The sequence below is a fragment of the Opisthocomus hoazin genome, chromosome 7 (assembly GCF_030867145.1).
Source record: "Opisthocomus hoazin isolate bOpiHoa1 chromosome 7, bOpiHoa1.hap1, whole genome shotgun sequence".
Taxonomy (NCBI): domain Eukaryota; kingdom Metazoa; phylum Chordata; class Aves; order Opisthocomiformes; family Opisthocomidae; genus Opisthocomus; species Opisthocomus hoazin.
The window spans coordinates 28,500,437-28,514,090 of record NC_134420.1 but is presented as its reverse complement, the minus strand read 5'-3'; the positions used below and the strand labels follow the sequence as shown (position 1 = coordinate 28,514,090).

Here is a 13,654-nt window from a genome sequence, read left to right as displayed (position 1 = left end):
TCCTGTCTCCAGGAAGAAACTACACCTTGGGGTTTTTTCCTAAATCAAGTTTTAAAAACAGCCATCTCCGTGGAGCATGTCCAGGACACCAGCAGAGCTGGGGAAGAGCATGCCAGGCTTTAATGCGATGACAACCATCACGGCGGAATTTTTCTGTTTCCTTTTCACTCCTATTGACATGAGAATCAGTGGTCCTAAAAATGAAGGGCACCTTTAGCCCTAGATCAGATAAATTTGTGCAAGCTTCCCTTCCTGACACTGGCTCAGATCGTTCACTTTGCTTGAAGGGATCGTGCTTTTAAGTCCTTGGTTTGAAGTTATCAGCTAGGAGGCTGATTGCTGCCAACGGTGGCGGCGGTCAAGTGTTCACAGCACAAAACCACTTCTAGGATATTAATTACAAATCAGCAATGCATTTCACACGCTGCTCTTACTCTTCACACATGGTCGAGCTGCTGAAAGTGGAGCACCATCCCACTTTGTGTGCTGCTAACTGACTAGCAGAGGCAAAACCCAGAGATGAGGCTTCCACCGCTGGCTGCCAGGTGCCCAGCAAACCCGGAGCCTGTCCAGTTGGAGCTAAGCCCTGACAACCACCAGGATTTTGCTCGGCTTGCTTGCTGTTCAAAACAAAGCAGTTTTAAATCACTACAGTGAAAGCTGTCAGAAAACGGCAAATTGTTTGTAATACTTGGACTGCTCAATGACTTCGAGGAAGTCACTAAAAGCAGCCTTTTCTACTGGATCACTAATTTTGGCCTATTTTAATTTCTGAGTCTGTAAACTGCCTCTTACTTCCAGCCCCAGTGGCTACCATCCCTCGTTAAAATTGTGGGGCATTCACGCTGAAACCAAAGCCTCTGCACAGCCCACGACCTGCGGGGTGACGTGTCTGCATGCACGCTTCCCCAGGGCCCAGAGCCCTCTCAGCCCAAAACTCCCTCAAGGCCAGAATTTCCACCCAAATTTGCTCTCCTTCAGGAGGACCAGCCCGCTGCATAGCACTGGCACCTTGCAACCAGAAGAGCTACCAGGGGGACAGAGCTGGGCATCAGGTTAAAGCCCAAGACTATGAGCATCCATATAACAGTGGACCCTCAAAGAGGGAGCAGAAACCTTGTTACACCGTACACATCCATTGCATTAAACATTTGCTAGAGGACTAAGCTGCTTGTCCACTTCATGTAACACTGGCTTATCTGCTGGTATCCATTCCCAAGTATCCACACCCAGGACTGATTGGAAAAGACCCGGTTAAATTAAAGAGCCAGCCCTGTTTCGGAGAGCTTTCACCTCAACATGCTGAAGCTCGGCAATACGATCAGTATCAACACTTGCAGCACGTGGTGCCACATTGCAGGATCTATACAGCTGGCTGCACAGCTTCCTCCTGTGTCTTCTGGTTCCCCCCACTGACCCACAGACACATTTACAGCTGAGCGAGCAACTGAGCTGGAAGGTTTTTTTTTTTTCTGCCTTTTTTCTCTCTAGCTGCCGTTGGCACCCTGTAGCAGGGTTGGCTTAAAGCTTTGCAACATCCTCCCTGCTTGCACTGCCATGCAGACAGGTCCCTGCTGTGCCTTCGCCACGGGGTGCATCTCCTGCAGCAGCCAGGCTGAGCCCAAGGAGGCAACGTTCACAGCTCTGACAGCTGTTTGGTCAGAAAACACAACGCACAGCCCAGCGCTAATCCACGGGCACTTGCACTTGTTTCAGAGGTTGGCTGTCTTGCCCGTGCTGATTTAGCAGCTGTAAGAACCTCCACGTACAAAATTACTCCTATTTCATTGAACTGTTTTAAAAGTTGCACTTTTAGTTAACCCACCATGGACCCAGCCTCAACCTAAACTTTCACGTCAAAGAAGAAGAATCCAAAGTTAAACCAGCCCTTTCTTTTATGGGTAGAAAAAGTCCAGCTTCCCCTGGCTTTGGAGCATATAGAGCTCAGGAGAAGAGTCTCCGTCCTTCAAACCAAACCAACGTGCGTTACAAGCACAGCCCACCGCAGTGAAGCCAACGATACCACCACTGTACCTGCCTAGAACGGCTGCCTTGGCACAGCACCGGTATGACCCAGCCCGTGGTGAAACGATGCAGCTCCATCACAGGACATGCTGGACCTGCTCCCGGTGGTGAGGATGTCGAGGGGTGGCAGCTACGCCCAGCACGTGAGGGAGTGAGTCGCCCAGGAGGGAGAGCTACCAGCACCTCGGGGGGCTGCTGCTGACCCTTCTGGGTGACTTAGCATTGTACCCGCTCCCTACAGTCGTGGACTGGGGAAGAGGGAGTGCATCAGCTGAGATGCCCTTGCCCTGAGAAAATCTCCAAGAACGATGTCAAGAATTAGTGGCCCAACTCGATAAATTTAAATGTTTTTTTATTAACAATCATTTTACATTACAAGGATAATATGACAAAAGGAAGGTTCTCGTGTACATACTATGATATATCAACATAGCTCTATTCGTATCCAGTGTCCTAGGTCCTTTCACACAGGTACTATAAAGCATAGTCTGTAAAGTAATAACATTTTAATGTTCTCCAAAAGAGTGATATTAACATATTAATACATATGTAGTAATAGACTTCTAGATATTTTTCTCTCATTTCATGGGTGGGTGTGTGTGGTGGGTGGGTGGGTGAGAGATGGCTTGAAACAGTTCAGCAGGGCTGTGCTTGGATGTGGATGGAGAGGTTTGAGACAAAACCTCTCGTTCTCTGGAAGTAGAAAATGCATTTTTGCCAACAGTCGGGTGAGTCTATGAGGATGCCATGACTGGCAGAAAACTCCGTAGCCCTCCTATAGCATTCGGGACATTACAGCATATGAGACACGGTTCCCCCACGTAGCCCAGCGAGCTTATTCGACATGAGGTGCAGTGCATGGGAGCCCCTCGCCGGGCGGCAGCACCGCCGGCACGGGCGGGCAGGCCGCGGGCTGAGCCGACGCGAGTGCCAGTGGCATCCGAAGGTGGGGGCCGGGGGCGAGGAAACCGTCTCTGAGGTTCGTGAGGAACACGTGCCGGGGGAGTCCCCGCCGGCGCTGGGTTGCGGCTGAGGTGGATTACCAGTTGTGTGGAGGAGAGGGGTCGGGGAGAGGGTGCTGAGGTGTGCGGCAGGGCTCGGGGAGAGCGTGCGCAGCGGCTGCTCAGGCAATACCAGTGTAAGGAGTCACTCGGCCGTCGGAATTACAACCCACCCTCCGACCGACCGACGCCAACTATTAAAACAAACGGCAAGGAGCACAGCGGGTGCCAGGCCCGCCATGGAGCTGCAAGGCCTGCCCTTCGCCCCTGGTGGGAAGCAGCCCAAGGACCCACCGCCCACCGCCAGCCCGGCCACCAGGTCACACACCGGTGTCCCCAGCTGCCAGCCAAAGGCCTCGCCCTGCAGCGGGGTCAGGCTCCTGCCAGCGGCTGCGGGAAGGGACGGATAGAGGGATGGGGTGGCTGTCCATCCTGCCGGCATCGGCAGACACTCGGGGAAGGGTGATCCATCGCCCGGATCCACCCCAGTCCCAACACGGAAATGCCGGTCACGCGAAAACCGGTGTCCGCTCGCACGGGCAGGGTCGCAACCTCTGGTGCCGCAGCCTGGCAAGGTCAGCACGCTGCGTGCTGGGGCCCAAAGGCATGCGTGCGCAACCAACCACGTCTGCCATGCAAGCACATTGTTCCCTTTCCTCCAGCACAAGCACCCGGGCCCCAGCCAGGCCGGCTGCTCACCGGCCGAGGGGCGGCTGCGAGCCCGAGGGAGCAGAGCGGCTCCTGCAGCCAAGCAGCGGCCGCCTGACCCGACAGACCTGCATGTGCCTCCCCAGTGGGGCTTGCATGCTCCCATCCTATCATCCTGAATTCACAGTCCTTTCTCCTTCGTGCTGCTCCAGCTCCGTACGCCGTCCCTGCCACCTCTGGCCGCGCGGCAGCGACCCTCCCTCCATTCAGTAACACCTTTGCTCTCCTGCTGCCTTTATCCCAGCAGGACAAAGTGCCTTTTCACGGCACCGGTACCCGCAGTTGCCAACCGCATCCGTGCAGAGAGAGAAAAGTGCATGTGAGGGTGGTATATGTATCTGTCCAAGTGTGAACACACAGGACCTCAGCCAGAGGCTTACTCAGGAGAAGACAAGGACACTCGAGCATTTTCCCCCACCAAGACATTCCCCTATTACACAAACCCTATTTAGCACTTGGTTAACATGCCAGCAAGGAAACCCCTTGCCCTAACCACAGCAAAGCCCCTCTCCATAGAGTGCTATACACGTAAATGTAGGCCACAGTGTATGGCTAAAACTATCCCAAAGTCCAAAGTCTTCAGTGTTACGTGACTTGTGCCAGAACACAGGGCCGGCCTTACACAAGGGTGGTTGAGTCTATCTCTATATTATATCTTTATATCTATTGAAAACATAGAAATATATAAATATATAGGATTTTATTTATAGATATATAAGCATGTGATTTTAATCTTTTGTACTGTGTGTATATGTACTGGGATGTGCGTATATACAATATATAGACCATACGCATATGTACTGTATACATACACTAGCTTACATGCACACACATCATACGTGTCTCCAAGGGAGACAGGAATTGCATAGGCATTACTGCATTGAATACAATGGCTGGGGGAGCAACGTACCATTTCTCTGCTTTTAAGACCTCTTTCAACAGGGCTGAGAGGGGAATCTGCAAAAGCAGAGGCTGTTGCTGCTTATTTGCAAGCCGGCTGTCTCGGTTGTCTTACCCACTGGTCAAACAAGCAGCAATAGTCATGAGATAAGAAAGAAAGGGGACCCCGAAGACCCTGCGGGCCACCTGGTTGAGTTTGTGCTGTGAGAAAGAGATGGACCGAGCCTGAATTGCATCTGAGGAGTTGCATCAGCAAAAGCGCGACCAGCACGGGGAACATCGCTGCGGTCAGCTCGAGACCCCAGGCAGATGACACGCCGGGACCCTGCCCACCACGTCGCCTCGCAACCCCCGATGGCTCCTGCGTGCTTTTGCTGGTAGGGGAAGAGCTTTGGTCTCTTGTGAGGATTATCCCTGCTGAGTTCGGTCTCGTGGCTGGAGGGCCCGGACCCCTGCGGCCACTGGCAAGCCCTGCAGAAGGACAGGTCTGCATGTGCTTCACGGATTTCTGCTTCATAGCAGGGTAAAAGAGGCAAGGAGCCTGAGAAAAAAGTGGAGAGGGGAAACTGGCAACCAAAAAGCCCACAGGCTAGAAACACAAACCCAAGGGTCTGGAGGAGTGTGCATTATTCAGTCAGATGCCATAGCCAAGATGCCAGGGGAAGGAGAGAATAAAGAGATCATTTGAGAAAATCTAAACCCTCTCTCTTTGCAGCCGAAGCAGTTCAAGACACTGTGAGCAACACACTGAAAACAACCTCCTGTTGCTCACTCGGCGCAGCAGGAAAGGCATTGATTAAACCCGACGGACAGTGATCTCCGAGCCAAGGCGGCCTCCCTCCGCGCCACGCCGGGCCCTCCCCGAGCCTGTCGCTGCCCCCGGGGTCTGCACACAGGGCACAGACATGCGCCCGCTCCCGGGACAGGCTGGGCCGGCGGGGCACTGGGGAGCCAGGGGCACTTTGCATTGGTATTCCCCCCCCACCCTGCCTTGCTCCTGCGGGCAGTCACGTTTCCATCCACAGACTATCCATGGGAGTAACAGCTACAGATCGCAGATAGGCGGGCAGACCCAGGGGGAAAGCTCGCAAAGCACCTGCGTTTGCCTAGGACAAAGGCCCGGTTTATTTTCTGACGTGGGCACGACAGGGAATTGTTTGTGTTGGGGGAGCTGGGCTCTGGCACGGGCTATTGCCCCCCATCACCAACGCAGGGGGTCTCTGGCCCTTCCCATCGCGGGTATCCGCAGCATCCCGTGGCAGGGAATCCCGCTTCCTACCGGCACCGCTCACAGGCACGCGCAAAGTTATTCGCAGAAGAAACAAGCACTTTCCCTTCGCCAGCTGACTGCCTGGAGAAAAAAACACCACTTGTGGCACGTTTTGCTCTGCCATCAGGAACAAGAGCAGCCGGTGAAAGATGTCACTGACAAGAGCGGGATTTGCACAGGAACCAAAGGAGCGACAAATTGGAGGAACCATTTCTGAACAGGCCTCTGGGCAGCTCTTACCTCGCCGACGAGGCAAGGCACCATTTTCTCCCCAGTGGCAGAAGTAAAGCGGCTCAGAGCAGGAGCAGTAACGGGGCCTCTAGGGTGGCTCAGCACGGCCCCAGGGACCGCTCAGCCCGCACAGGTGGCTGCAGACTGCCCGCGAGCGTCCCTTCCCTCCGCGCAGCCCGGGCACCGCCAGGGTCTCCGCGACAGAGCCACGTCCCTAGAAGCTTTCGCTGCTGCCAGCCGAAAGGCAGGCGATTTTCTTCCCCCCCCCCCACAAAGAGCTATGTAGTTGAGCAAAGGAAAGAGGAAACGAAAGAAAGAGGAGGAGGGAAGCTGTCTTTACAGCCTCTCCAACAGCCACAGCAGCTTGCATCAAATATCTTTGCCGCTCTTGCTTCTGCTGCCGCGTGCACACTCGGCAGGGCAGACTCTCCCTTCTCACCCATTCCCCGCGAGTGCGTCCGTCCCCTTCTCCTCGACACCTGCGTTCACCGTGCCCATCTTCAGGTCAGAGGGTAACGGAGCAGCAACTCTTCTGCCTTTTTTATGGTTTTTTTTTTCCTTTCAATGTCTCCTCAGACTTTAACTTGGGAGGGCGCCTGCCACCTCCGTGGTGGGGAGCCGCTCTGTGAGCTTGGCGGCAGCTCCCTCGGCCAAGCCGACTCGCCAGCCCCGGCAGGCTACGAGCACCTCGTGCCGAGGGATCCCTAATTTACGGTCTGGCAAACAACGGCCCAAGTCTGCAGTTTAAGGGTTTCCAGTTTAATTTTTACTCCTCTAGATGAACGGGTCAACTCAATCACACCATTTATTGGGAAAGACAGAAAGAAACGCAAACGAAGCCGTTTTTTCGCTTGCTAGGTGTTGCACACAGATGCCCCAGCGCTGCGGCAGCGCAACGCCCTGACCGAGCTTGCGACGCTTCCATGCCATCCGAGGTAAAGGCAGAGGGGACAGGGAGTAAATGCTTCGGGTGGGCTCAGTCCCTCCCCAGTCCCACAGGGACGGAGGGGAAACGCTTCCAAACCTCCAACCGACACAGGTCCAGCTGTTCCCGTGGGGTCTGACAGCCGAGGCTTGGCTGCAGGCCTCTGCCCGGCGCTGGCTGCGTGGTTCTGCTGAGGGCAAAGGGCTGAGCAGCAGGGGAGCGAGACCTAGGTAGAAGTGCGTGTTTTCCCGGGGAAGACAGTGCGTGAACCCTGGCAGTGAAAGTGACTCCGAGAGAGATTGGTTCCAAACATGCTACATCTCCATTGAAAACAAACAAAAAAGTTTAAAAAATAAAATAATATTATATATATATATTTATATAAATGAAAAGCTATCAACTAGCAGCAACGGTTCTAGAGATATCTTAGCACCAAGACCAAGGGCAGGGGTGTAACAGGAGAAAGGAAAGGTTCAGTGTTGCTGATACCACCATCATGTTTCCAAACAACACAGCTTGGCACAAAGCTCGTCCCTCTGGGAAGTGAGAACCTGTCAGCTCAGACACCTTCTGGTCAACAGGCTCTCACTCCCGTGATGGTCTGGTCAGGTTGGTGCTGTCCATGCCACATCAGCAGGGCAAGGCACTAGCATCTGTGGAGTTTTTGCACCTTTTTTGTTTGTGTGGTATGGTTTTTTTTTTGTTTGGTTGATTTTTTTTTTTTTTTTCTTTTCTAACCTGAAGTGATATTGTGTGAATGCCTGGAGCTCATTTACTTCAAAAGAATAAAACAAAGAAGAACTCCAAGCCCACAGAACAATCTCTTTGTGATGGAAGATGCAAGTCCCCCATTCACATTTCAGCTGGACTTCGCATCCCTTCGAGAAAGGAAGAAATACTCCGCAGCAAGAAGCAGAGCCTCCCTTCTTCCTGCTGTCATCAGTCTGCTGTGCTGTGGAACATGTTATCTTGGTCACAAGAGAATACATGAACCTTTGTAGGACATGATCACATGAATATAATCCAAGATAATCTTGCATTGATAGCTCCTGCCACCAAACCGCAGCAGGTTTTTCTTTCAGTCATTCCAAACGAAACAAAACAAAACAAAACAAAAAAACCCACAACAATCTAGGATTATAAAGACATAGTATAAATAATGTAAATTAGAATATAATTTTTAAGCCTTTGAATCTCCGCCCAGAGATGGCTCTTGACTCATTGGCTGTCTAGCTTCCACAGCAGCCCTGGTTTTGAATGAATAGTTGTATATATATATATATTTATCTCCTACAATATAAAAATATAAATGCAAAAATTTCCCCCTGCCTTCTCTATTTTGCTATTTTATAGTCTGCACATGACATCATGTTATAATATATGTATGATAGACTGGTACTACGGTTATCATAAAAGGACCTGAAAGCCAAGTATTACTCTACAGCCCAAAAGTAGGGAGAACTGAGAAAGGGACATCACAGTTTAGTGGAGGCATCTGTTTCTAAACCAAAAGAAAAACCCCAAATCACATCCTCAGCCTTTCCCTCCTGCCAGTAATCTCTGTGAGTGAAGAAAGCTCCCACTCAAGAGAAGAGAACTGGGTGGAGCCGGAGAGCCGGGAGCAACGTAAACGCACGGGATGCTCTGTTGGAAATCAGAAATCTGACAGTCGTCAACAAAAGGCTCAAATGGCTCAATAACTGGACTGAACAACGGAAAGAGAGGCAGAGATAAAACTGAGGGGAAAAAACCCAAACATCCAACCCCAAAACAAAACAACACAAAAAACAATCCAACAAACCGACAACACACATACAAAGGAAATTGCCGGGAGGATGAGGTTGACAAAGACCCGTTGTCTAGCTTATGGATCATTAGGTTTGAACATGTAGAGTATGGCCCCAGCACATGCTTCTATAGAATGAAATGTTGCCACCTACACTGCAGCTGCCATGATTGGAGACACCAGTAAATGTTTAAACATTGTCTCAATCTTTAAAATTCTGCTTAGCTTCTATCAGACGCACATCGTCTTAACTTTTAAATTTTCAGTGTGGGTTTTTCCTTAATATATATAATATATATATATTTTATATAATATATCAAAGTTTAGAGTATAGATTTAAAAAATTATTCAACAGCTTTCTCATCTGAGGCATTCCTTCCTAAATATCGGGGTAAAACTCAGAGCCATGGTCCATGCTCTGCAACATTGGCTTCTGATCAAGAGACGACATCCTGCTCAGCATTTCAGCGGACAGCGCATAACTATTACCAGACTTCTCCTCGAACCAACTATCTAGCGCCCTTTTGCAATCGAAGTTGGCAATGGGTGGCCCGTTAACAGCAATCGTCAAAAGATCGCTGAGCTGCTCCAACGTGAGGCGAGAGCGGTTGTTTTTGCGCACTCTCTGCAGGGCGGCGCGCCCCTTCTCACAGCAGGCTGATGAGGTGGGAAGGACTTTGAGGATCTGAACTATTTTATTTAGGAGGGGGAATCTCTGTTTGTATTTACAAATGTGACTGAGCAAGTCTTTAAAACTGTTTTTGGTATAATAATCCACCTTGAGTTCTCGCCACTCCATCAGCAGACTCCCTCGGGTGTCCATCCCCTCTCTGCAAACCTCTCTGGAAAACAATGGGACCGTCTCCAGGTGTTCAAATATTTGTACCATATCCTCCTTCCCATAGCTCATGAGCTCATCAGTGCTTCTGGGCCAAGCTGCAAGGTCAAATACCTGACAGGCCTTCACAAATGTCCGGCTACGGGAATCGAACCTTTGGGCCAGGATCACTTGGGTCTTCTGGCAGATCTTTTCTCTGATCGACTGGAATTTGGCTTCAGCCACCCGTAGGTTTTTCACAGCAATGCCATTAAAGCTTTCACGGAAGTTTTCCTCAAATTCCTGTAAGTACTCCCCAGGCGAGTCTGCTAGCCGGCTGATCTCCTGGATGGCCTCCTCTATTTTATCATCCACCTGCGACACAAGAAGGTACTCCCCTTGGAAGACATAGGCGAGGCGTGAAAGCACCGCAATCACATCCAGCAGGAAGTAGATGAGTTTAATTGACTGGTAGTCCATCAGGAACTGCAGGAGGGCCAAGGCAATAGCGGAAGCGTCCGCCCTTTGGGTCTGGCCACTGATGTCTTTGAGATGGGCCACAACCTCAAGGTAATCCTTTATTAGAGCATTTAGCACATTCTGCTCCCCAATGATCCACTTCACTGCTCGAATGTCCCCCAAGAATTCAGTCTCCTCGCACAGAGTGGCAGCAGTTACCCTCAACTCGCACATAAGTCGGGGAGAGTAACGATAGAAACTAAGCAGTTGCTTCAAATTGTTTTCTAGCTCCTCCAGGCACGGCAGTTCCTTCCCACTGATTGCATCCAAAATTTCCAGGTGGGGCCTGTGCACCATAAAGGGCAGGCAGAGAAGCCAGGGCAAGGTCTTTCTGATTGTCATGAACAAGTTTGCTCTCAGGCTGGCGGTAATGTTAGCACCATCGACTCCCAAGCCAACAGTTGGCTTCTCATCCTGCAAACGTATGCCCAGGCTAGAAAAAGCCCTGTCTAACGCTTGGAGGTAACTGTCTGTTGTAGAAAAGCCCAGTTCCTGAAGAGACAGGAATTCGGTTGCTGGAGGCCCATCACTGCTTGTGTACTGTACATATACCGCAACTGTGTCTGCAAGCAAGTCATCGCTCTGCCCATCCAGAATGATACTGAGGAAGGGAGACTGTCGGATGCGTTCAACCAGGTCCTCTCGAAGAGCCCGGGCAATATGGTGGATTAAAATTTGACAGTCTCCCTCGTTCATGTATTGATCCACCACCTTGAGTTCACACTTTCTCAGTAGTTCTGCCAGAGGCCGAAAGTCGTAGTAGGGCCTGCCCTCCAGGGCCAAGTGGTAGGCTGTATTGAAGAGCAGGGTCATATTTCGGCACATCTCTTCTGTCTTCTCTGGGTGCATTCTGAGCTTGTAAAGCTGCAGGCACTTCTTGTGGAGGTTGCTCTGGCTGTGAAGCTTTATTGTATGTATCTTGAACTGCTTTGAGCCAATGATGAAGGCTGAAGTCCGAGAGGATTGCACTGTGTACTGCCTACAGACATGGCACCACATTTCATTCAACGTTGGGGAGTACCGCAGAAACCAAAACTTTTTAAGCCACTCTTGCTTGAACCGCCGTATCCTCCGGCCCGTTGCAGAAGACATCTTGGAAGGCTCGTCTGTAGCAGCAATCATGTCATTGGAAACTGATTCATCAGCAGAATCCACCTCTTGGTCATCATCCTCCAAGATGGTGGGAACAGAGATGACGCTTTCTGAAGCTGTAAGGAAAAAAAAAAGGAAAACAATATGGTATTTACAAAGTTGCTGAGCTAGAGAAGCATCCTGCTGGTGACAGCAGAGCATTGCCTGACGAGTGGGTCACAACCTGTCCTCTCCTGCCCACAGTGCACTGTGGGTAGAATTTGAATCATGGCTTTGAAGGGAAAATAAATCAACGTCTCTGCATATGAACTTTGTCTCCAACACGCCACAATGGACAGCAAGAAAGGACACTACATCCTGGCCACTTGCACAATACACGGTGTGACCCACATATTTCCTTTGGTGAAGGCTCCTGGCTGCTCAACAGCATGTTCCTGGAGGAAATGAAATGTATCTTCAGAAAGGGACACATGGTTATGTTAAAGCAGTGGAGGAAACAGAGAGGGCTTTCCAACAAGGGACACAGTGGGACATCATTTCATAGACAAAGCGCGCACATTTCAATGTTACCACAGAGTCATTCAGACTTTTTTGGTAGCATGTGAGGCACTGCGGAGGGGCATCCGCTGAAAGAGAATGCATCAAAAATACAGCAAACAAACTGTCTGCAATGGAATGTCTTTTTTATTGGCAGTGCATTATCAATTACAATGGCAACAAAGAGAGCAAGCTGTCATACAGAGTCTTTTCCAGACAGTGTTTTCCACTGTGCCCATAGCTGTGTCAGCTCCTGGCCCACCCGGTCACAAAACCTGACAATGAACCTTCCACGGAACCACGTGTTCACCTGAATACTCAGAGCAAAACACTTTAGATGGGTACACAGCACAGGGGCATCTCACTACTCTCCTTGGGCAGGGTTTGGAGAACGCTGTTACTCGGCAAGGCTTACCTGTGGGGTCTGAGAACTCTTGGAGCTCGGGTACCTGGGGCGGTAGCACGGGTGGCTCAGGTAACTTCCCAGATCTCAGCATGTCTAACTCAGCCTGAAGCTCCCGGATCTTCTTCTTCAACCGGATGCAGTTGGGGCAGAAGGAGGTGGTGGGGATTTCATGGGAATTGCCTTGTGCAGAGGCCAGTGACAGCTCGGTCGGGCTGTCTGCTTTGAGTGACAAGGGCTCTTCTTCCTCCTCTTCAAGGATGCCCACCTCTTTGGCTGAGCTGAAAGAGGAACCGTGGGGGACCTTCCATTCCCCCTCACTTCGGTTTCTGCTGAGGTTCAGGGAGCCATGCTGCAATGCACTGCTACACCTCTCAAAGATGTCTTCAGCCTGGTATTTAGATGCTCTTCTGATGGAAAGTGGCGTACTCGTTGCTAACTGGTTCTCTTCAAATCTCGCAGACTCCAAGGAAGCCTCTAGGACATCTTTGAAGATGAGGTCAATCTTTTTTTTCTTTGTTTGGGGGTGGGATTCCCCCTCGTCATAGCTGCGCTTGTAGGGGCTCTTCCCTTGCTTTAAGGTGGCTAGCTGGAGTGACCCCCTCGCATCTTCTGGATTTTCCACATTCTTTTCTGACTTTTCCCTCTGCAACTTTTTGTTTCCTGGAACGGAAGATGAGGGGTGGGGATTATCACCAGGAACTGAGCAACATCCCTCAATCTAAAACTCAAACGAAAAAAGAACAAAAAGGCCGTCTGAACCCCTTCAGGTCTGCACGTTGCGTTACAAACCAGGGAACTGACACAACTCAGTGGAAACCGAGGCTTGCGAGAGGAGGAGCCCTACTAATGGGCACGTCTGCAAAAACGGAGACAGTCTTGGTAGCCACAGCAGAGTAGGACCCATACACTTTACAGAGAAGAGAAACTACAGGCAGCTTGTTTAACCTAAAGGTATGACCAACCTGCGCTGGAAGAGGACTACAAGGTGAATGACTACGAGCTGAACAACTGATCGCAGTGGAAGCTAACGCCCAGAGCCCAAATGCCGTTTCGGCTGGCTGGAAGACCTGTGCCTGTTTTGACTTGGTAAAAGGTATCAAGTGTACAGCAGTGCAGCGAGAGATTCGGACCGTTTCACGAGAACCCCAGCATCTGTGCAAGCCATGGCATAAAGTTTGCAGGCCCCTTTAATCTCATTCATTTTGGAGGCTGCTCCAAGTAAAAATAACTTGCAATCTTAAACCCCAAGGTACTCATTGTCAACTGAGCTACAATGGGTGAATGTCCTCCAAGGATGGGACATCTAGCTTGTCCCGGTGGAGTCTAAGAGTGTGGCCATTCAGTGATTAAAAAAAAAAAAAAATAAAAGCAATCCTATACAAATTATTAATTGCTTATAAAAAAGGGAATAGCCAGATTTCCTTACCTGGAAATTCA

At 50.5% G+C, this 13,654-nt stretch overlaps 1 protein-coding gene across 4 annotated transcripts in view; it reads right to left on the bottom strand.

Moving 5' to 3' along the window:
- Positions 1–2,395: 2,395 nt before the first annotated feature.
- PRDM11 (PR/SET domain 11) overlaps positions 2,396–13,654 on the bottom strand; it is a 49,649-nt gene continuing 38,390 nt past the window's right edge. For all 4 annotated transcript variants that reach the window (XM_075427524.1, XM_075427521.1, XM_075427522.1 and 1 more), the window contains 2 exons: positions 12,227–12,877; positions 2,396–11,390 (listed from right to left, as the gene is read on the bottom strand). In XM_075427524.1, the coding sequence (XP_075283639.1) occupies positions 9,226–11,390; positions 12,227–12,877 (2,816 nt within the window). In that variant the 3' untranslated portion in view covers positions 2,396–9,225. The remainder of the gene's footprint in view (positions 11,391–12,226; positions 12,878–13,654) is intronic.